The sequence below is a fragment of the Macrosteles quadrilineatus genome, unplaced genomic scaffold, assembly GCF_028750875.1.
Source record: "Macrosteles quadrilineatus isolate MER2022 unplaced genomic scaffold, UCM_ALF_1.0 Scaffold_1__1_contigs__length_201487025, whole genome shotgun sequence".
Lineage (NCBI taxonomy): Eukaryota > Metazoa > Arthropoda > Insecta > Hemiptera > Cicadellidae > Macrosteles > Macrosteles quadrilineatus.
In genome coordinates, this window is record NW_026542594.1 from 200,168,785 (window position 1) to 200,191,225 (window position 22,441).

The following is a 22,441-nucleotide window of genomic DNA, read 5'->3' on the forward strand; positions in this document are numbered from 1 at the left end:
ATGGAAAGAAATAGGAAACTAAGAAAAACCTTCAGAACAGCATTTACCAGAATTTATAATGGGATAAATGAGGAGCTATGCAAAGATGAGCAAGACCTACACAATATACAGGGTAAATTGAGTTCTCTGGAAGGTAAGATAGAAGAACTAAAAACTTTGGACAGGGAAATTTTAGATTTCTTGCTTGATTCTGAAGCAGATGAAGAAGAGTTAAATGAAGAAGTTAGGATAGCAGATGAATATGTAGAGAAGTTTAATCGAATTAGTTTAGCTGTACAGAGTAGATTGATTAAGTCTAGGGCCACTTCACCTAATTCCGATGGGTCTGTAAAGAGTAAATCTACTGCTGTTAGGACTAAGCTGAGGCTACCTACTATTGAATTCACAAAGTTTAGCGGGGATTTGAAGGATTGGCTACCTTTTTGGGCACAATTCAAAAGAATAGATGATGACGAGAATATCGACGATATTGATAAATATCATTATCTTGTGCAGGCTACTTTAGCTAATTCTAGGGCTCGTCAGCTGGTCAAAAGTTATCCTGCTACCGCTGGGAACTATTCAAAAGCTTTGCAAAGTCTTAAAAGTCGTTTTGGTAGAGATGACCTTCTCATAGAAGTGTATATTAGAGAACTTTTGAAGTTAGTGCTGAGTAATTTAAACAGTAAGGTAGAAGTTTCTTGCATTTACGATAAACTGGAAACCCAACTAAGAGCATTGGAGACATTAGGAGTAACAACTGACAAATTTTCTGCTATGTTATATCCTCTTATAGAGTCTTGTTTGCCCGAGGAACTGTTGAGAGCTTGGCAGCGTCACTCCGGCTATGAAGTTGATGCTGAACTTAAGGATAGACTTGATGGTTTGATGAAGTTTCTGCAAAAGGAGGTTGCTAACGAAGAAAAGATTACTCTAGCCGCATCTGGTTTTGAAAATAGTAAGCGACCTAAACTACAGCCTAAAGTAAGTAAATCTACTGTATTTCGACCTAAGCCTAGTTACGCCAGACATACTGAAATGATGCCGACAGCTGCTGGTTTAGTTAACCCAACGAAGTTTGATAAGTTAAATACTAAAGACGCTAAATGTATGTTTTGTGGTTCTAACCACTTAGCTGAAAACTGTAAAGACAGTAAATTGACAGTAGACGAGAAGGTGAAAATCGTTGGAAAAAATGGTTGTTGCTTTACTTGCTTGAAGTATGGTCATAGGAGTGCGCAATGTAAAGTTAGAGTAAAATGTCCCAATTGTGGAAGGAGGCACACTGCTGTTATGTGTAGGGCATCTGCTGCAGAAGGAAGTTCATTGAGTGAACAACCAAGCAAAGAAAGTTCTCTAGCAAACAATGTTCACACAGAAGTGTTTTTACAAACCTTTTTAGTAAAAATTAGAAACCAAAATCGAGAGCGAACAGCACGTGCTTTAATAGATACGGGATCACAACGATCTTATATTTTGAAAAATACAGCAAAGGAATTTGGCTACGACATAGTCAGAAAGGAGAAGCTAGTTCATGCTTTATTTGGTGGCACTAGTACTGAAGCAATTCAACATGCGTGTTATAAGGTTAGACTAAGTGACTTAAATAACAGTTATGCCTGCAATTTTGACGTTTTTGATCAAGATATAATTTGTAACGATGTTACAGCAGTTAAGCCTGGTCCTTGGTCCATTGAGCTTGGAACACTGGGAATTAATGTAACAGATGGAGACGGGCCTATTGAAGTTCTGATAGGTGCAGACGTTGCCGGGAAACTATACACTGAGAAACGATATCTGCTTTCCAACGGGTTAGTTGCGATGCACACTTTGTTGGGCTGGACTTTAATGGGAAGAACTACAGTTGAAGGGAATGACAGGTCCAGTTCTATGGCAGTAATTTCTTTACTTTCTCCTATTGATAATAAATCCATTTCAGATTTGTGGAGTTTGGATGTTTTAGGAATCAAGGATCCAGTGGAGGTAAAGAGTGAATCTTCAGTTAAAAGTAGAACAATGGAACATTTTGTAGAATCTGTTTCAGTGGAAAATGATGGCAGATATCAGGTCAAATTGCCATGGGTTGAAGATCACCCACCGTTACCTACTAATTTGAAAGTAGCACAGAAGAGACTCAGTAATCTTACAAATAAACTTAATTCTAGTGGATATCTTAGTTCATATCAACAGGTGTTGTCTGACTGGGAGGAATTAGGTATCATAGAGAAAGTTAACGATGCTGATTTGGAAATTGGTCACTACCTACCGCATCGACATGTGATAAAAGAAAACAGTCTTACCACGAAATTGAGACCTGTATTTGATGCATCTGCTAAAGAAAAGAATCAGCCCTCGTTGAACGAGTTGTCTAGAAAAAGGTGACAATCTAATTGAATTGATTCCGTCCATATTAAATCGTTTTAGACTACACAGATATGGAGTTGTTGCCAACATCGAGAAGGCTTTTCTGCAGATTGGTGTACATAGGGGCGATAAGAGATTTTCTTCGTTTTTTGTGGATTAATCAAGATGGTAATGAAACATTCGAAATGGAAGATGAACAAGTAGCCGAAGGTGTTGATCGTGAACAGGATCAACCTGTTTACACACAAAGAGGAAGAAAAATTATACCCCCACAAAGATACCTGAATTAATAATTAATATTTTGACTTTGCAAGTCAAAAGGTGGGAGAATGTTGGATATAGTATACAAACATTTCATTTAAATAATCTATGGTTTATATTTTGTATTGTCTTTTCCAGCTGCTATGAAAATATGAACTTTTATAATTTTGAGACATATGATTTTTGAATGAATTGTTATGTTGTGATTACAGGAATATAGTTTGGTAGCATTTTACTATGATTGAGTAACTTTTCTTTTGTGAATAATCAAATTATTTTCTGCTCATTATCTAGTCTATTTCTCTTTCCATTTTTGACTTTTAACAGTGAGTTTGTGTGTGTGTTTGTGTGTGTGTTGCTCAATCACGCATAAACTACTGGACGGATTGGGCTGAAATTTGGCATGATGATAGCTCACATTCCCGATTAACATTAAAGCATATTCTTATCTCAAAAATCCTTTCGGGCTCCGCCCCAGTGGCTCTGTAGTTTCCCCATGTTAACCTTATGATTTTTCATATTTAAAAGGAATTAATGAATCTTAACAGCTGTTTTAATTAATCAAGTTGGTTCTGTTCTATGATGTTCAATAGCATAAAAGTTACAAGGATTACCAACAGGGTGCAGCACGATTATATTTTTTTAAATTTATGACAACAGCTAATTTGCAACAAAAAGGTGAGTGAGCGTAGCGAACGAACTTCAACCTGGAGGCGAGTTAGCGTAGCGAACGAGCTAACCTGAAGGCAAGTGAGCGCAGTGAACGAGTTCCAACCTAAAGGTGAGTGAGCGTAGCGAACGAACTTCAACCAGGACGTGAATGAGCTATGCGAATACTTATGTTAAAGAGCGAATTTAAAGCGAAGTTAAACGGGGCAAAGCCCGCAAGTACAGCTAGTAATTAAATATAAATGAAAAACAGAAATTTCAAAGACAGAATTTTAATGCTTAGTTATTTTCAACTGGGTCTATGTAACACAAATTAGTTTCTTGAGTTCAGACCAAAGCATTTAGTTACATAAACAAAACAAAAAATTATATTAAAAAATATTTCAAAACAAAGTAAGTTAAAGTACGTAATTTAAAAGAAAAACTAATCTTACTGCAAAGACATACTAATTTATAGTTTTTCCTTCAAATCTATTGCTAGAATGACAAATAAATAGTCTTACATAACTAATCTTACAAAAGAGAAAACAAAAACAAATTGTATGATATCACTTCTTAGTTTTAAGATAATAGACTATATTTTAAATTAAACTAGTGAAACTTCTCTAATATCTTATTAACCCATAAATCTATTAGTTATATATTAACATCCATGCAAAATAGGCACTTTGCTTAAAGCACCCATGACATTATTCTTATTCTAAATAGCACTATCACAGTTGTAACTAAACACTCTTTAAACTTCGCTGAATTCAAACTCATCCTGAGGCACAGACTCCACCCACCTTCTGGTGCTGTCCTGCAAACGTAAAAAACATGTTGTAATAACCCTTTCAGGTATACAAGATTAGTATGACCAAACCAAACCTCTCCTTGCAAGTAAGTCAACACACCAGCTGAAAGCTATAGCGGACTTGTGCTGCAACCTGGTAGTCAAGTTTAAACTTTCTACTCTAGGGTTTAGGTTCAGTGGCTGAGCAGACATCTCTATAGAACAAAGGGTGGCGGAAGCCTACAGTGGACGGCTCGGTTAGAATCTTTAGTAGCTGCACCTCAAATTAGACTTTTTAGCTATCCTGTGTGTCATGAAAAACTTGTTTGAAATATAATTCTGAGGGGAAAATAATAAGTATTGTTACAAGTCAGGAGCCCCGCGCAACAATAGCCAGGCACCGTCTCAAAAGGGTTGTTTGTCAACATGGATTCTCCGAACGCACCAGTGATAGACAATAGACCCATGTCAACGGACTACGTGAATAGAAGGCCCAGAACCTTCTACAGCTTCCACGGCAATCTGTAAACAGCTTTGTCCGAAGGGGCATGATCCCTCTAGAATGTTCCACGGCAAGCTTATCTAAGGGACCGTCTTCCGGCACACGGCAGTTGAGTTGAGTTGAGTCTAGCGGGTCAAGTCCGAGGATCATCGCAGCGACCGCCAGCCGGTGTGAGTGATCAGTGGCAGTGACAGTGACAGTGTAGTGACAGAGATATAGATAACTCCTGTAGAGGTTAGGTGTAAGTAGATCATTGTAAATTAGAATAATCTCGGCTTTAGCTAGGTTAGGTAGGGTTAGTTAGGTGTTGGGAAATTGTAATTATTGTAAATAGAGAATATTTAGTGTAAATAAATGGTTATTATAAAATCGCCAAGTTTTTATTGTAGAGAACCCGTTAAGTCCGTAACAGTATAATTAGACACTGAATAATAAACAGTAGAACTTTGCTAATATGACCTTGGCTTATATGACTCCTTGCATTATCCGATCCTGCTATTGCCTATCGGAGATAATAATATCGCGGTAATATTGTGACGATTTAGGTACGGTAAATGTATTAAATATTAATTTAAACTAGAACTAGAAAGAAAACGTTGGTATGGGAAAAACAAATGTAGTCATAATGGCGAGAAACATTACCTGAGATTTTCCAGCAACAGCTTGGGCAATATCCTCACGAGTGACGTTAATTTCTTGAATTATTGCTTGCTGTCTTTTCTCCATTTTAGCTATTTTGCTTCGTTTCATAAGCTGCAACCAATAATTGATAATGTATTATTTCTTTACGCAGTATATTTATTTAAAAATAACCTTAATCACATACCACTCTTCTTAGAATTGTACTTTGATATCACAGTAACCTATATGTACAACATAAAACTTACTGTGAAAGTTTGTTGTCCAAATAAACACATCTATGCTTAGACAGAGCAAACTTCCGTCCAGTGAAGCCAACATTAAGGATTGTTTTAAAGGAAGCACAGTAATTGAGGACCAGCTGTCAGCATTACCCGGGTTGGCAACATTTTACATTGTAACAACAGTAGTTGGTGTATAAAGAACAGACCAAATGTTTGGAAATGGGTTCTTATTGTAAAAAGATGTCATTACTGGGGAAATGTTATTAGGTGATATCTGTTGTTGTTTTGTTAATTTTTTTAAACCTCTTTTTGGAGGACAAATTCTCTGTCATCACCTTATTATTATCTTTCTGGTTACTGAATTTAGCATACAAAATAAAAGGCAGTGCTCTTTCAAACAAAATAACATACAGATCACAACTTTTTTAGTAGAGTATTAATAATAGGTATATAATAATTTACTACAACAACTCAAAAAGGTAATCATTTTTGTTTTCGTTCTTTATGAGGATAAAGAAGTTCCAAATGTTCCAAGATTAAATTCTGCTGTTTAAACTATTAACATTTTCCTCTCCACTCACAGAAAACTATCTGAGCTAAAGATAACCAGTTTTACAGGGTTGCAAAGGTCTTTGGTACAAAAATCAGTTTGGAATAGTTATTCACACATACTGTACATGAATAGATACACATATTTTATGACAGTGAACCAAAATTTCTTCAACAATTTGTGGAGTTTATTGAAATTATTTGGATGTTAGGACCAGAGACGGCCTTAGGCATGTGCGAAAGGGGCAAAAATACAGAAAACATATTTTAAGTCTTTCCAAATTTTGATTTGGAATAATCCCAAATAATCCTATTGCTTGTTCTATTTTTCTGTTGTCGTGTCAATTAAAAAATCATGATTGCTGAACTGAACTCTGATCAAGATACTGCCCTACTCACGAGTGTCGCTGCAATTTGAAAAATCATTACCATTGTTGTCGTGTTATGAGAGATGACCACGGATGTTGCTGTGATCACAGAAATGTATCATCCTATGAGCATGAGCAACATTATGGTGGTTGGGGGGGGGGAAACTTTTAGTAAGTAGTAGGGGCTCGCTTTGATTGTTTACAAGGTCCTGCACTATCTAATTTCTGACTTTCAGGATGAGTACTCTTACCTCCTCATTCTTTAATGTCTTCAGTTGTTTTTTAAGACCTCGTAATTCATTTTCATAGTCGGTTTTTACTTTTTCTTCTACCTTTAATTCTTCTTTCAGCTTATTAGTTGATTCCTCTTGGCCTTTTTGGATGTCTTTCATTATGGATGTGTGTTTTTCCATTTCACTATCCATTTCCTAGAATTTTCAAAACACAAGATTGATAATACGTAAAAATAGCTTGTTCCCTAGGCCTATTTGGGAAATTTGCTGATGGAACTAAACTCACAGATATTCAAACCGAGTAAAATTAAATTCAAAGCATGGCTATTTGTATGGTATAATTAGTTTATATAACCCTAATAGTCTCTTTGAGGAAACACATTAGTCAAATAGCAATGACTTATATACTGATAACAATAACAAATAACTAAAAGAATCATAAAGATAAAAAATTTAAGTAAGTAGGAAGTCCAAACTGTAGACCATATTTCTATTTTCAGTTTTTCATTTCCAAAGGTTTTTTTTTCCTCACACCAGCATTCCGACCAAACAACACGAAACAGCGTGATTTTACTATGCACTTAATCCGTGTACGCTTAAAAATAATTTGGCAACACTTAAAGATATTAGGACTACGATCGCGGTGCAGCTTTCCCCATTTCATTCAATGTTTGGATTTAGCCTAACCTAAAAACATGTTGCGCAGTGTTTGAAAGACAAATTATTTATATGGTTTAGGCTAGGCGCACACGAGCGATTTTTGAGGCGTTATTTCATCGGCCAATCCGTGCATCATGTATTAGGCGATCAAAAATTTTGCTGATTTTAAAATCTGCAAAATGCTACAGATTCGTAGGCGAGGTGATTGTCGGCCGGGAATCTGTAACGTACAGGTTGTTACCTGTCTGCGCACACGGTCTACAAAAAAATCGGCCTGTCACTGATATTCCATTGTATTTTAATAACTATAAGATCTTTACTACCATTAAAACATGTTAATGTTTACTCAAACTTTTGTAAGTTTTATTTCCGAGTTTAGGCCTACCCCTATTCAATCAAAATCAAAGCTGGATTAGCATATATTATTAACAGGAATTTTTGTAAAAAGATTGTTTAAAGATCCGTTGTCTTAACTAATAGTAACAGTTTATCAAAACTTTCAACATACATTCTATAGTAATTAATTCTTCACGGACAGGTGAAGGATATATCCGCCTAAGTCTTTGGCGATAAAGGACGAGTGGGGGATATATCCGCTTATGGTTTTTGATAATCCGGACAGGAAGCGAATATATACGCCTTCTCTTCAGACAGACTGGCAGGTGCTTGAACAGTAATCAGATGTTTCGTGGTACCAAGACGCCACTTTCCTGCTCTCTCCATGGTTGCAACCTCCCCGCACTGCTCCCTCTCTCCCGTGCCTACCCTCTCCCGCACCTCCCCCTCTCCCGCGCTCCACCCACCTCTTCTACGCACCCTCCCTCGACATTTCGCGCTCAACACTACGTTGTCTTTATTTATTGTTTAAATGTTGTTCTTTGTTTATTGCCTAACGTTGTCATGGTCATATCATCAAAGACGGGTGGCGGATATATCCGCTGCTTTTCTACTCATTCACGCACAGGTAACGGGTATATCCGCATAGTTAAAAACAAGTAAAAAATTATTTTGACAGTAAGAAGTGTTCCATTGTGTTTATTTTATATATACTTCTATAACAAAACACAAATAAGGAAAATTAATTTTTATTTTTTCCTATAACTTTTTCCCGTTCTATGTCACGATTTCGCCTGTCCGGGAAAGGTTAATGAACTTTTCTCTGTAATGACGTAAACAAGTGTACAGTTTATAAAACAGTCTAGTTTATGTAAAGTATCCGACTTACTTGAACCCAATATTTACGGTCTCATTTTTATCTTTGATCTAATTAGAAGAGCAAAAACACAGGTTAATTCAACAAAGTCCATTTTAGGATAGCTGTAACACACTCGAAAAAAAATAATTTCTCAACTAAAAAATCACCACCTGTGCACCTAGACATAAATCAAGGGCGATTTATTTTTTGCCGATTTCTTTATTGGTCGATCAAAAAATCAAATGTGTGAGCTTAGCCTTATAGTAACTGTAGAAAAAACATAATGTGTAACACAAGTGTAAACTGCCTTTGCTGCACTCGAGAAACTTTCCACACTCGCCTACGGCTTGTGCGTAAACATTTCTCTCGTGTGCAGCAAAGTGCCACTTCGCCCACTAGCTACTTAAATAACTATACCTGCATTTTTGCCATGTGGCTATTTTTCATATTATTTATCGTCTGATTATGACTTTCATCAAGAAGTTTGATTGACTGTTCCAGACATTGTTTCTTCTCTAGCGTTTCCATGAGTTCTTCCTGCATGGGCTTTCCTTCTATAATTAAAAAATCATGCTTTTCCATGTAGGATTTCATTTCATCAATAGTTCTTTTATATTCTTCATTTGTCTTAATCTGGTCTTCTTTGCTCTTTAACAACTATAAAGTAAAAAATTTGATAAAGTATTGCACATTAAACATTGTGCCTTACTTTAGAAACAACAATCAGTTACAAATTCTAAAACTTGGAACAATAAGACTACCTACTACAGTATCACAGCATTTTTAAAGAAAAAACATTGTATGACAAAACCTGGACCATATAATAGGCAAAGTAAAATTGTTTAATATCTTTAACTTCTCTTTTGTAAACAGAGGTAAAAACTTAGAAATTCTTGGTAGTGGTGTTTTTATCTCGTCTTACATCACTATACAATTTTACAATTTACCGGTATCTAAAAAAAGTACCATACAGTAAGTTTAAAAAATCAAACTTCCAAAGTCCTAAACAAAACCTTTAGAACTTTTTTAAGATCTGTGATATGATTTTAATGGTAACAAATTAACATTTGATTTACGTTAAAATAACTATCAACTTACACTTTTCTAAACTATTACCAACTTTTATGAAGATAAAAAAAAATTGGATTTTAAAATGTATAAATTGTACCTTGTCTTCATTTATTCTCACAGCTTCCTTACAGCTTTTGATTAGTTGTTTGATTTCTTCCTCTTTCACTTGAGAATTTTCATTAAAACTGTGTAGTTCTGTAAGTTTCAATGTGAGCTGCTCTATTTCAGCAGACAAGTTTTCATTGATCTGTTTTAGAGTTTCATTTTCCTTAAGCTTGCTCTCTCTGCAATGTACAAGACAGTCGGATGGAATTAGTTTAGCCATTGACGTATAGTATCACATTTTACTGTTGATAAAACTAGATTTATTTTATTCCCATGTTAAACTTATGGTAAGTGTTGGAATGATATTTTTATCTTTGGATTGTTCCAACCGATCTTAATGAAACTTTATATGTATGTTAAAGTAAAAGAGACTAATGGTGGAAAAAATTCACTTATACCAATTCAATAAGGCGGCCATTTTAATTTTTAAATTTAATTTACTTTTTAGTAATTTAAATTTTTTTCTGTAATTTTTTTTTATTGAAAACTGCTGATTAAAAAAACAGGTAGAAAAAGGCTAAACTAGACTGGCTGCACCTATTTTGCCTTATTTGACAACTAAATTTGAGATATTTCAACTATAATGCAAAAAAAGTATTCTTGAAATCATTTCATATGATACGACATTTTTTAATAATTTAAATTTTAAAAACTGAAATGGCATCAAAAATAAAAATAGTTATGAATAATTAGACCAAGATGATATTTTAACATGGGGGCTCTTCCATATTAAATTCAAAATTTCATCAAGATTGGTTGGAAAAATACACAGATAAAACTGTTTATGTAATGTAAAAATACAAAAAAATAAAGTTCTTCATTTTATCTTTATTTTACTCCAAGAACCATTTACCAGAGTTTGGATTCACCTTCGGGACACCCTGTATAAGTAAATACTGACACAATATAAATTACTGATTTTACAATACAAATTACTGAACGGCAGGTTTGCTGCGGCAGGGGTATATATTCTTCTCGTGTATCCACGTATCTACAACTTGTTTGGTGGTAATAAGAGTTTTGATTCATGCAGACACTGGTTTCAGGTTAAACCATATGAGATAATGGTTTACAATGTCTTAACCGTTTGACTACTGAATCAAACTTTTTCAAGCAAATAACAAAAATTATAAACTTTATCATACAGGGTGTTTTTTTAAAAACTTGCATCTTTATTTATGTAAAAACCGCAATAGATAGAAATATGCAGTTTGCGGGAATCATCTATTGAAGTAGGGGGACCAATTGTTTTGAATTCAACGTTACATTCACATTCCCCCCTTTCCCCCCCCTGCCCCCAACTTATTTTTTTTAAATAGCAAGGTACCCCTTGTAACATATCAAATAAAAGAGCATGAAAAAAGAAAATTTTTGATGAAAAAAAATTGAAAATCGGTTCATAAATTTGTGAGATATTTCCCCCCTCACCCCCCCGGAACTTAATTTTTTTTTAATAGCAAAGTACCCCTTGTGACATATCAAATGAAAGAGCATGAAAAAAGAAAAATTTTGGCGAAATTTATTTTTCATTTGATATGTCACAAGGGCGGGTACCTTGCTATTAAAAAACAAGTTATGGGTAGGGGAAAAGGGGGGTGATTATCTCACAAATTCATGAGCCGATTTTAAATTTTTTTTCACCAAAAACTTTCTTTTTTTCATGCTCTTTCATTTGATATGTCACAAGGGGTACTTTGCTATTAAAAAAAAATTAAGTTCCGGGGGGGTGAGGGGGGGAATATCTCACAAATTTATGAACCGATTTTCAATTTTTTTTCATCAAACATTTTCTTTTTTTATGCTCTTTTATTTGATATGTCACAAGGGGTACCTTGCTATTTAAAAAAAAATATGTTGGTGGCAGGGGGGAAAGGGGGGAATGTGAATGTAACGTTGAATTCAAAACAATTGGTCCCCCTACGTCAATAGATGATTCCCGCAAACTGCATATTTCTATCTATTGCGGTTTTTACATAAATAAAGATGCAAGTTTTAAAAAAAACACCCTGTATAAGAAATTAAATACATAAAAATATACACATCCTTTTCCCCTAATTTATTACAGTTTTATATGTACTCCTGTCACTCAGTGTTACAATTCTTTGATTTAATTGTGGCCACAATGTTTGACAAAAACAATATATAAAGGTTTTGGGCAATTTGTTTGTATGATAATTTATTGTATATGACGATGATGTTTGATTTGTATAAACAATCTGCTAAAATTCCTAATGAGTGTTCAACAATATGTACATCGTTATTCCCTTATCTAACTGCTTTTTGTATTTATTTTTATAAATGTTATCATTGTCAATAACTATAACTTTAGCCATAGATAAAACATACTTTCTTAGCTTACTCCCATTAATTTTTTTTTTATATGTCAAAACACAAAAAGGTGTGTAAACAACTAAAAGGTTATTGGATTTACCTTTCTTGCTTACACAAAACTTTATTTTCTTCTACACGAACCAAAATATTCCTCTTGGTCAAGTTGAGATTTTCAATTTTTTTCTCAACATCAGAATTGTTCTCTTTCAATATACTTAATTTATCCTCTAAAGCTTTCATTTCCTTCTTAAGCTCACAAACATTATTTTCTTTCTCGGTCAATTTGCTGATGTTAAGTTTAATATCTTCCTCTAAATACAAAATACTTTTCTTGTAATGTTCATTTTCAGTTTCAACATTTTCATATCTCTTCAACGTTTCACGTAAAGTTCTTGCTTGATCACTAAGAACTGGTTTCTTGTCTTTATACATTTTAATCTCCTATTATGGTTATGGAATCAAACAATAAGCACATTATTAAATAAAAATAAAAAACAAATAATAATTTATAACAAAAATTTTAGGAAATTAAAATATAGCTCTCATAAAAACAGGCTCTCGAGTTTTATTTGCAAGACTGTGCTGCTGCCAAAATGACCAAAATGGTTTGCACCTTCAAACTAGAGATACTAACTTATTTTCTCCTGTAGCTCCAACCAAGAAACAATTCACACAGCTAGAACATTACATTATTAAAACTCAATAAAAATTACTTGCCTAATGCCATGGCCATTAGGGGACTCAGTAGAATATTAAATAGTTTGTACTAATATGTTATACTAGCAGAGTACCCGTCCTTCGTACGGGGTTGGCATATAAGTTTAAAATGCGTAGTGCAGTTATCCTCAAGCTTTGCATTTGCAATGGGGGAGGACACAGTTTGATCAAATTTGCTTCTTTAAATTAACGGTATACTATATAGTATTACACATCTACCAACCATAATGTTCTACCACTTCACACTTAAACAATAAAGAAAAATAAATTATTAAAAATTCACAAAAAATTACAAATTATTCATGACATAAAAAAATAACTGTAAACAATCCTACTTTGACAGTTCTCATTGTGTATCACAGTTTGTTATTGCTGCTTAGTTCAAACATAGACAAATAGAATAAATATAGACCGTCAGCTGTGCTGCGGTTAGCAGAAGTTTTGGCGTCCACCGCTAGGTTTGCCGTGTAGTTACGGCGCACACCGCTGCAGCGTCTGCTGGTCGCATACGGCTCCACGAGCCTTGCCATCAGACCGCCACCGCCCACCACCGCGCCGTGCAGAGCGCATCATACCGTGCATAGGGAAATTGTTATCTCTATCACTGTCACTGTCGCTGTCAAAACGTATCGTTTGTAGGTTAAATTTAAATTAATTTAACTGTCATAACCTAACCAAACTAACCAAACTTGCTGATAATGAAAATTTCGAATGAATGTTTACTAATAACAAAAATAGCTCTGTTCATAAAATAAAATTTTAAATGTCTCAAAATCAATTATATATTTTTTAAATTATAAAATTAAACTAGCTTAACCTAACCTAACCAACCAAACTTGCTGATAATGAAAAAAATCGAGTCAAAAAGTTAATGCCTCCGGTGGGTTTCGAACCGGCTACCTCCGTATTATCAGCTTGATGCGCTATCCACTACACCACCGAGACCTGCGGCTATCCAAGTATCGTTGCGGTAATGGTGTTCGCTCGAGCCGTGGTGGATCAGGTGGGCAGTGGCGGTCTGTTGGCAAGGGTTAATTACGGCTCCTGCGCTCCCCGCCTGCAGCGGTGTGCACCGTGACCACACGGCAAACCCTAGCGGTGGGCACCGGAACCTTCCTTTGACAGTCTATATTTATTCTATTTGTCTATGGTTCAAATTAGCTGTTTACATAAATGCAAAAATAATTATAGTGCTGCACCCTGTTGGTAAATCTTTTGTATGTCATAGAACCAACTTTTTTAGTTGAAACAGCTGACTAAATACTTTAATTCCCTTAAAGTATGAATACTCATAAGGTTAACATGGGGAACTGCAGAGCCACTGGGGCGGAGCCCAAAAGGATTTTTGAGATAATAAATATACCTATATGTTAATCGGGAATGTAAGCTATCATCATGCCAAATTTCATCCCATTCCATCCAGTGGTTTATGCGTGATTGAACTTCAAACAAACAAACAAACACACAAACTTTCACATTTATAATATTAGTAAGATTAATCGGGAATGTAAGCTATCATCATGCCAAATTTCATCCCATTCCGTCCAGTGGTTTATGCGTGATTGAACTTCAAACAAACAAACATACAAACAAACAAATAAACAAACAATCACACAAACTTTCACATTTATAATATTAGTAAGATTGTCTGTTGTCTAAGTGAACTGCCACCACATCGGCTAATAAAAAAACAATTAAGGGGTAGTGTTTGTGAGACATTTTTAAGCATATCAAACTGATTTGCAACGTAATAACATGTAAATTTGTGTGCAACAGCATAATGAACTGTGAGGTTCTGACTGGTTCCTCAAGTAGGCCTAAGCAACGAACTCTGATACCCAAACCAGGGGCGTATTTAACTATCTAAGTTTGCTGCCCCCTCCCCCACCACTCATCAACACGCTCCCCGACCTAAGATTACCCCAATACATGCCCAGGCGGCTGATTTGGTAGAATAGTAATCGGCAATTGCGTGCTGCATCAACAAATCTAATAAAATGTTGAGCCCTTTTTACAGATGTTTTTGTTTTGCCGTTATCATGCAAAACGCGATTTGTTGTGGATACATGGAATGCAACGTTGTTGTATCATATCATAAGACGCATAATCACGTTTTGCTGTGCGAAAATGGCACACAAAAACGTCAGTATACAAGGGTTCTTATAACACATATAGTCAGATCAGAAATACAAGAATCACAAATTCTTTTATTTACAAATCTGTTTTTATTTTAAAATTAAATTAATCAAAACGACAAAAATTAAGTATTAAAAAGATAAGTACTGGAGATCTGATTAAAAGTGTTCAATGAAAAGCGTTATAAGCATTATGTCCATGACACATTCTTCTTTACAGAATAACATACAATTTTGCACGGGATAAGTTAGTAATTAAATTCACACTTTCCTCCTTGATTTTAACCTAGCAAATTATACAATAACTGATCAAGTTAAGTCCAGGGAGTTGAGTTCAGCAGTTCTCCTTCAATATTCAAGACTGCTAGTTAAAAAAGTCCTTATTCAGAAGATTGCCTTTTTAAATAATTTGTTGTCTTTTAAAGGCATGAACGATCTTTCTGTCGAGCAGTTGGTTAAAGCTGTGCTTACAAATATCATTAATGCTATCTCTAAATTTGGAAAAACTAATTGAAGATCTTCTCTAATTTCTTTCTGCTTCATTTATTTTTGTAAAGCCCTAATAAACAAGGTCAGCTCCTAAAACGTTATAAAATATTTACAACAGCCTAAGTATTGTTTAAAAAGAGCTTTTCTATCAGAGTGAGTACATCCAGAGCATACTTAACTTAATATTCAATAAGTCATATCTTATAAATTAATCTAAGAGTATTGTGAGAGTTATTTATTTTGAATTCACTTAGATTTTAAATAACTTCTGTAATACCACGAATATTAGAACAGAAGCTGGTATGGATAATACACATAAACAAATGACGCAACTAGTCCGAATCTTATACAAATAATATTAACATGTTGGGCTGGTGAAATAATTTGTTTATGTTTATCATCCACCCCGTTTCTGTTCTAATATGCGTGTGTACTTATCAAGCAACGGGTACACTAGTATTTATAAAAACTGTTTGTAGGAAGGGCATTTCCCCATACTCTGAACCAAGCTATCGGTTTGCTTCCTTCCCCAAACAAAATTTCTTGCAGGAGCAAGGGCTCCAGCAGAGAGATGTAGGTGGTAGCCGTGCCCCCCCCCCCAGAGTTTTTTTTTATATTGGTAAATAAAATTTCAGGGTAATGAGAATGAGTACAACAGGGCCTCTGGCCCCTGGTATGTCCACCTATGTCACCCCCCCCCCCCCCCCCCCCCACCCCGGTAAAACTTTCTGGCAGCACCGTTGTGCAGGAAGCCCTTAACAAATTAGTTGTAATAATGATTCTGTGATTTTTTCACACTATGGTCAGTGCTCGATTTGTAATTTGGTGCCGGAACTGTAACCTATTAAAGGTGATTAATACCTATTTATGCCAATATTTTTATCATTCCGAAAGTGAGGTACCGGAACGCCATTCCGCAAATCAAGCACTGTCTATAGTTATAATAATTACTTCATTTTGTTTACAAATAAACATATGCTAGTTGCAAATGTAGACAAGTTCACATTTTAAGTAGTGATTAAAACTACCCACCCTAACTTTTTTCTCAACACGTTTCTCAGCTTCATCTACAGTTTCTTTCAGCTGCTTTGACAAATTAGTTAGCTCATTCCTTTTTGATGTCAAGCCATGCATCGAATCCTTTTTTTTCTCCAGTCTGATTTTAAGATTGCAGTTTCTGAAATCAAACGTTTGTGTGAAAAATTGCATTACTACCCAATATAATAAATTATCTCACCCAATACACACTCATCCCCAATCGTACTTGGATTCAAACACACCTATTGTGATTTATTTAGTTTGGAGGTACTGTATTCAAATTCAATAAACTGATCTTAAAATAGTTAACTTCACTGTAAAACTCAAGATTATTTACTAAGTTATTTATTCTGTTAAAGTTTAATAAGTACTCACATTGCAGCACAACATTTCCAGCTGCTTTTTAGCGAAATTCCCTATATACGGAAGTAGCTATTACCGTAGGTCTCATGGTAAGACCTAGACCCGGGACCGATTTATTTTTTCGTTTTGAGGTCCCCAGAGGCCAAAAACACCATCTGGTCAAATTCATATATATTTATATAAGTGTACATTAGCACGATAACTCGAGCAAAAATAATCTGATTATGATGAAATTTGGTATAAACAAGTAAACCTACATTCATTCAAACGAGTTGGCAAACAGCAGGTATAGGACAATGGGAACAGGGTTTTACGGGGTAAAAATGGGGGTTTCCCATTTTTCACACTAAAAATAAAAAATGTTCAATTTCTTTCAAAATTATTTTGTAGAGCTCATAAAAACAAATAATTTAGTATATTGAGGCATTGTTGTATGCCCAACGGTAATGGATACAATTCCAAAAAAGTGTAAATTTTAAATTACCATGTTATTCTTATGGAGAATAAATAAACTGTTATAGTTTGCTTGTCTATGGACATAACGAAATTTGGAAAATATTTTGACTTCATACTTAAGCTTTCAATATTTTAATAAAAATACCCCCGTCGCAGCAAGCCTGTCGACTAAGCAAATTTCCATTTCATTTTTCAATTGAATCTATTTACGTTTAACGAGTACCTAGGTTTGCTGCCACAAGGAAACTGAAACTAATAAAGTGTGTTTTAGTAAAATATTAATAGCTTAGTATAAAATAAATAAATTTGCCAAGTTTGATCAAAATATATCCATAAACAAACAAACTACAACATTTTCAATATTCTCCTTAAGAATAACATGGGAATTTTAAATTTAAAATTTTTTGAATTTTCTCCGTTACCAATAACCGTACAAAAACACTTTGATATACTAAATTATTTGTTTTTTTAAGCTCTTTAACATTGTCTGGAGATAAATTGGGAAATTTTGTGTTTTGGGGGTCAAAAATGAGAAAAACCAATTTTTACCCCATAAAACCCACCGGAAAACCCCGTTCCCATGGTCCGATCATGCTGGTTCGCGAACTCATTCAAGTTTATCTTGCATTACACCTTTAAACCAAATTTCATCAAAATCGGACAAAAATTACTCAAGTTATCGCGTTCACGGACACATATATATATAAATCTATATATATATATATATAGTAAATAAATCTGACGATTATAAGGGAATAATTTTGTGGAGTGTATATATCAAATATGTATATCAAATCAGTAACAAAAATGATTTTCCAAATCCTGTCTAGTTCTATTAATCATCTGTATATATAAATTATATTTATTTACAAACAAAAACAATATAAACAACAGTTAAGTGTTTAATGTATTTTGAAGTTTGAAAATGGACTAATGTCCGAAACATGTCACTTCTTTTTATAAAATATAATATACAGGGTGCTCAGTTGTACTTATTTACTTAAATATTTAATATATATATATATATATATATATATATATATATATATATACATATATAAAAATTTGAACGAATGGTGTTTTTGGCCTCTGGGGACATCAAAATGAAAAAGTAAATCGGTCCCGGGCCTAGGTTTTACCGTGCCACCTACGGTAATAGCTACTTCCCTATAGGGAAATTCGCTAAAACACACCTTATTGCCTTCCCTGTAGCAGCAAACCTAAGTACTCCTTATAATTAATGATACAGTATTTAAATAGTAAATAAATCTGACAATTTTAAGGGAATAATTTTGTGGAGTTCCAGCCAAGTAGATAGAAATTCGCTTAGTCTGCAGGTTTGCTGCGGCGGGGGTATTACATAGTTATCTTAGGCAAATGTCCTTTAACTAAATGTCCTTACTAAATGTCCTAAAATGTCCTTTAACTATACTGTCTATAATGTCTTCAATAATAAATATGTCCCTATATTGAAAAAAATTTAAATCTTAGGTTTATAAGTTATAACTACAGTCATGTCTTCGTTAAATACAATTATGATACTTGAGAAATGATTCAGCAGTGCAAGCAATATTTTCACACTTACATATTTTCCTCTGTGTTTATCTTGAGTTTTAACTGCTGTATACGGGAAGCGTTGACTTTCTTTGACTCATTTAACTCTTGATAGATCATTGATACACCTTCATTAAGCTGTAAACAAATGAACAAAGACCAAATAACTCTACCATTTATTGGCTACTAACTAGTTCACACTTTTAAGTCACATCTCCTCCAAGGTTAGTCACATTTTTTATAGATCTAGAAATCTTTGAGACAGTATCAGTGTCAGAAAAATATTACATGCAAAATAGCTTACCTGTTTATATTCCTTGAGGGTTGAGTTGTAGGATTCTATTAAATGAATTTTGTTTTGTTTCATTTTCTCAATTTCTTCCTGTATATCTTTACATTTAACAAGCATTTCCTCATTTTTAAATGCTAAACTTTGAATTTCACTCACCATATCTTCTCTGTCCTTTACCATAACATCTTTCAGTTCCTTACCTGAAAGTATAATAATATAGAGGAATGTTGTAGCTGAATGTACCTATTTCAAAATCTAACACAAAGAGATGTTTTAATGAAACCCTACAATAATCTTTAATATTTCGTAGTAAAAATGTTTCTCGACTGCGGTGAGATAATGATAGTTCATATGGCAGCAGCAAAAATCCATCCCATTAAGCATAACTTACATCCCATGTTAGTCTCAAAATACATTCAAATTTTATTTCTCTCAGTTATTCGTATTGATTTTACATCTTCTTGGGCTCAAAAAACAACATTTAGGTGATATATATAATCCTGGAAAGATAATGTGCACTCAGCTAGATTTATTTTGGAACCATTACTTTTAACATTAAAATAGCAAATCTGTGGTTGTACAGTAATGATACTTGCCTGAGCTGATGAGGCAAGCTGTTGCAAGTGCTTATTCAGTGGCAAAGCAGAACATCAATAATCGGGATTAAAAATGGGACTGGACCCCATCCAAATTATCAAACTATCCGTATTATCGAAATGACTTTAAAGAGGCCCTGCACACTCTATTTGAGCAGTGGTGTACGTACATCGAGCAGTGACCCTCCCCCCCCCTCCTCGCAGTGTACATGTAGATGGCGCCCCCCCCCCCTCACCATTACATCACCATGTTAATTTATTTCAGCAAAAGCCATGATTGCGGCAAAATCCAAAAAACTCTTCTGTATCTTGCACCCCCAACAAAAAAAACCTCTTGCGCCCCTGGGCCCAGGCCCATTTATAAACGCGGTCCTGGGTAGATCAATGTTTTAGTACTTACATTTTTTAGCTTTTTCCTCCAACATAGCTAAACATGATACTTTACTCCTGGTGATTTTATCTTGGACAGCTTTAGATTTTTTCTTTATTTGATCAAACTCGGATTCAAGCCATTGTTTGCTTTCTTCAATGCTTTCTCCAAGAGTTTTCCCCTTTACCACATTCTGCTCATACACATTAATGAAATCTTCAACTTGCTTTAATCTAAAAACATACCAACTTGATAAAACCTTTTCAAATTATTTTTCAAAATATAAATAGCTTTCTATTAAAATTATACCCGAACACTTAACTAACAAGCGTGTTAAAAATCATTATCAAAATGTTAAATCATCTAGTGCATTGTTTTAATGAATATGGTTTGCCTTTTACAGGTAATTAATAATTGAACTAAAATATCAGGCATTGTGAAAACTAGTATTGGGGTACAGTTCAGATAACCTACGATGTATTAGCAGATGAAATTTTCATTCAACATAAATATTGATTTTCTGTTATGGGTATTTTAAAGAAGATAAGAGGGCACCCCGCCACTCTTTTACAGTGTGTTGCGGCCTTTAGGTTAGTAAGCGTTCAGTTTAGTTTAAATATGAGGATTGTTTTTAAGTAGGGCTGTTTATGCGTTGCGTATAGCTCCGTAGTTAGCGTGTACGCCGCAACGAGGCTCCTCGTCACTTACTAGCATTATTTGTGAACAGAGTTACACCATTTACCTACAGCTCTATAGCTGATGAGTGATGACATTTAAGTTCGGCCTACACCTAAATGTGTGTTTAAACATTTTTTTTCAAATTGTTGATGTAAAACATCATGTGCGAGTTAAGTTACCTATCAAGGTTATGTAGGTTCTCTGTGGTACTGTAGCCGATCATTGGAATTATTAGAACTTAGAACTTGAATTTTGCGTTCATTCATTGATAGATTTTACAATGTGCAGTTATTGTTTTTACAGTAACTTAGGCTACCATGCTGAATTAGGTAAATATGTCCACCAATAAAAATGGGTACAATGATAAACTTACTGTAATAAACCTATTTTATAACAACTGTATCACTAAATGTTTAAAAGTAGTAGGCCTGGCCTAGCTAACATCCAACAAACTGTTATATTTTAAACTTACTTTTCCACAACTTTATTTCTTTCCTTTAGCACATTCATATATGTTAGGCTGCACTCCTCCTCATCCATTTGCAGTTTTATACTTTGATCACTTTGGCGCTTTTGAATTTCTAAAAGTTTTGTCTTCTCTGCTTCAAGTTCTTTGTCCTCTTTCATCAACTTTATACGCTTCATTTCAAGCTGCTTCAAATTAAGTTCAACAAACCTATTTATTTTACGGTTTTCCTTACAAATGGCCTCAGCCCTCGATGACATGGCTCCATCCTGTTCAACCAAATCAGTGTCCCTTTGGCCTAACTCATCCTCGTAAATGCCTGAATCATTTTGTGATGTAAAGCCCCCAGTGAGTTGAGACAAGTCGCCTCCTTGTGAAAAGACGTGGCTATCTGGGTATGATGTCATCCTAACAAAAAATAGGTAAATTTGTAATAGGACTAAATGCAAGTAAAACTTGTGCTGAAAATGTGGTATCGGTATCGATAAATTAAGACTAAGTAACTTATGATAGGCTACCTCGACATAAGTTAACTAGGCCCAACTTTGTGTTAAGTTTTCTTAATTTAAGTTATTAGATTGACGACTTAATAACAGGTCTCAGGCAATACTTAGCTTTATAAGTTAGCAAGGTTTGCTGAACTAAGTTATTTAAGAAGTTTAAGGTAAGTTAATATTTTGACAGACATAGTAGGAGGCCTAACTTGAGCCTATTAACTTGAATTTGGATGTACTTAGACACCATCAGCCACCCCCATCCAGCGACCTGTTTGTGAGGCAATATAACCGTACAAACTACGCAGCAAATAGGTCTCTCCTTCAGTAATTCTTAACTTCTCAGTGCAACCTCGGAAAATAAAATTTTCTTTTTTAAAAATGTAGGAAATAAATTAATGCCCTGACTCTAAAAATGATAGTTTTTTCGCGCAAAAACGTCGGAGAACCATGGAAAAGCGCAAAAAAGTGAAAAAATATTGTTTACACCAAAATCAATTGTGGGGTACTTAATCAAATTAACCGGTAGAGCGAGCTGAACAAGAATATATATGGATGTTAATGGAGATATGGACCCAAAAAACGACGGTTAGGTTACTAACAATAAACCTAACCCAACGTAATCTAACTTAACCTAACCTAGCCCAACGTAACCTAACCCAACGCTTTTCCGGTCGTAACTTTGTTATTTTTCATCGGATCTTGAATTTGAATATCCACATGTTCGATTTACGCGAAATTGTTTTCCCCGTTTTCTGACACTTTTTCCATATCTCCCTTAATATCCATCAGATCTTGGAAATTCTTGCATAACTTTAGTTATAATTGTTCAGCTCGCTCTAATTTGAGTAGCCTTATTCAACCCACATAA

The 22,441-nt window shown here is 34.6% G+C and overlaps 2 protein-coding genes across 2 annotated transcripts; one reads left to right on the plus strand and one right to left on the minus strand.

The window, feature by feature from the left end:
• Positions 1–2,361, plus strand: LOC129003983 (uncharacterized). Its single transcript, XM_054432351.1, has one exon. The coding sequence runs from the start codon at positions 1–3 to the stop codon at positions 2,359–2,361; it is 2,361 nt and encodes a 786-aa protein (XP_054288326.1).
• Positions 2,362–3,829: 1,468 nt separating this feature from the next.
• On the minus strand, positions 3,830–21,483 carry LOC129003991 (myosin heavy chain, clone 203-like). The gene is made up of 11 exons (XM_054432361.1): positions 21,083–21,483; positions 19,963–20,165; positions 18,979–19,166; positions 18,706–18,812; positions 16,296–16,440; positions 12,023–12,363; positions 9,584–9,770; positions 8,833–9,072; positions 6,579–6,755; positions 5,190–5,300; positions 3,830–4,072 (listed from the first exon to the last, which is right to left on the minus strand). Exons 1-11 carry the CDS (start codon positions 21,481–21,483, stop codon positions 4,010–4,012), a joined length of 2,163 nt encoding a protein of 720 aa, XP_054288336.1. The 3' UTR covers positions 3,830–4,009.
• Positions 21,484–22,441: the final 958 nt, after the last annotated feature.

What these genes read in the sequence shown, in the direction of transcription:
- LOC129003991 (XM_054432361.1), bottom strand. Translation starts at nt 21,483, where the DNA reads ATGACATCATACCCAGATAGCCACGTCTTTTCACAAGGAGGCGACTTG. An exon ending in ATAAACACAGAGGAAAATAT is followed by an intron (nt 16,441 to 18,705) that starts GTAAGTGTGAAA and finishes GTTTGATTTCAG; the next exon opens with AAACTGCAATCTTAAAATCA. An exon ending in AGACATTAAAGAATGAGGAG is followed by an intron (nt 5,301 to 6,578) that starts GTAAGAGTACTC and finishes TATTGGTTGCAG; the next exon opens with CTTATGAAACGAAGCAAAAT.
- LOC129003983 (XM_054432351.1), top strand. Translation starts at nt 1, where the DNA reads ATGGAAAGAAATAGGAAACTAAGAAAAACCTTCAGAACAGCATTTACC.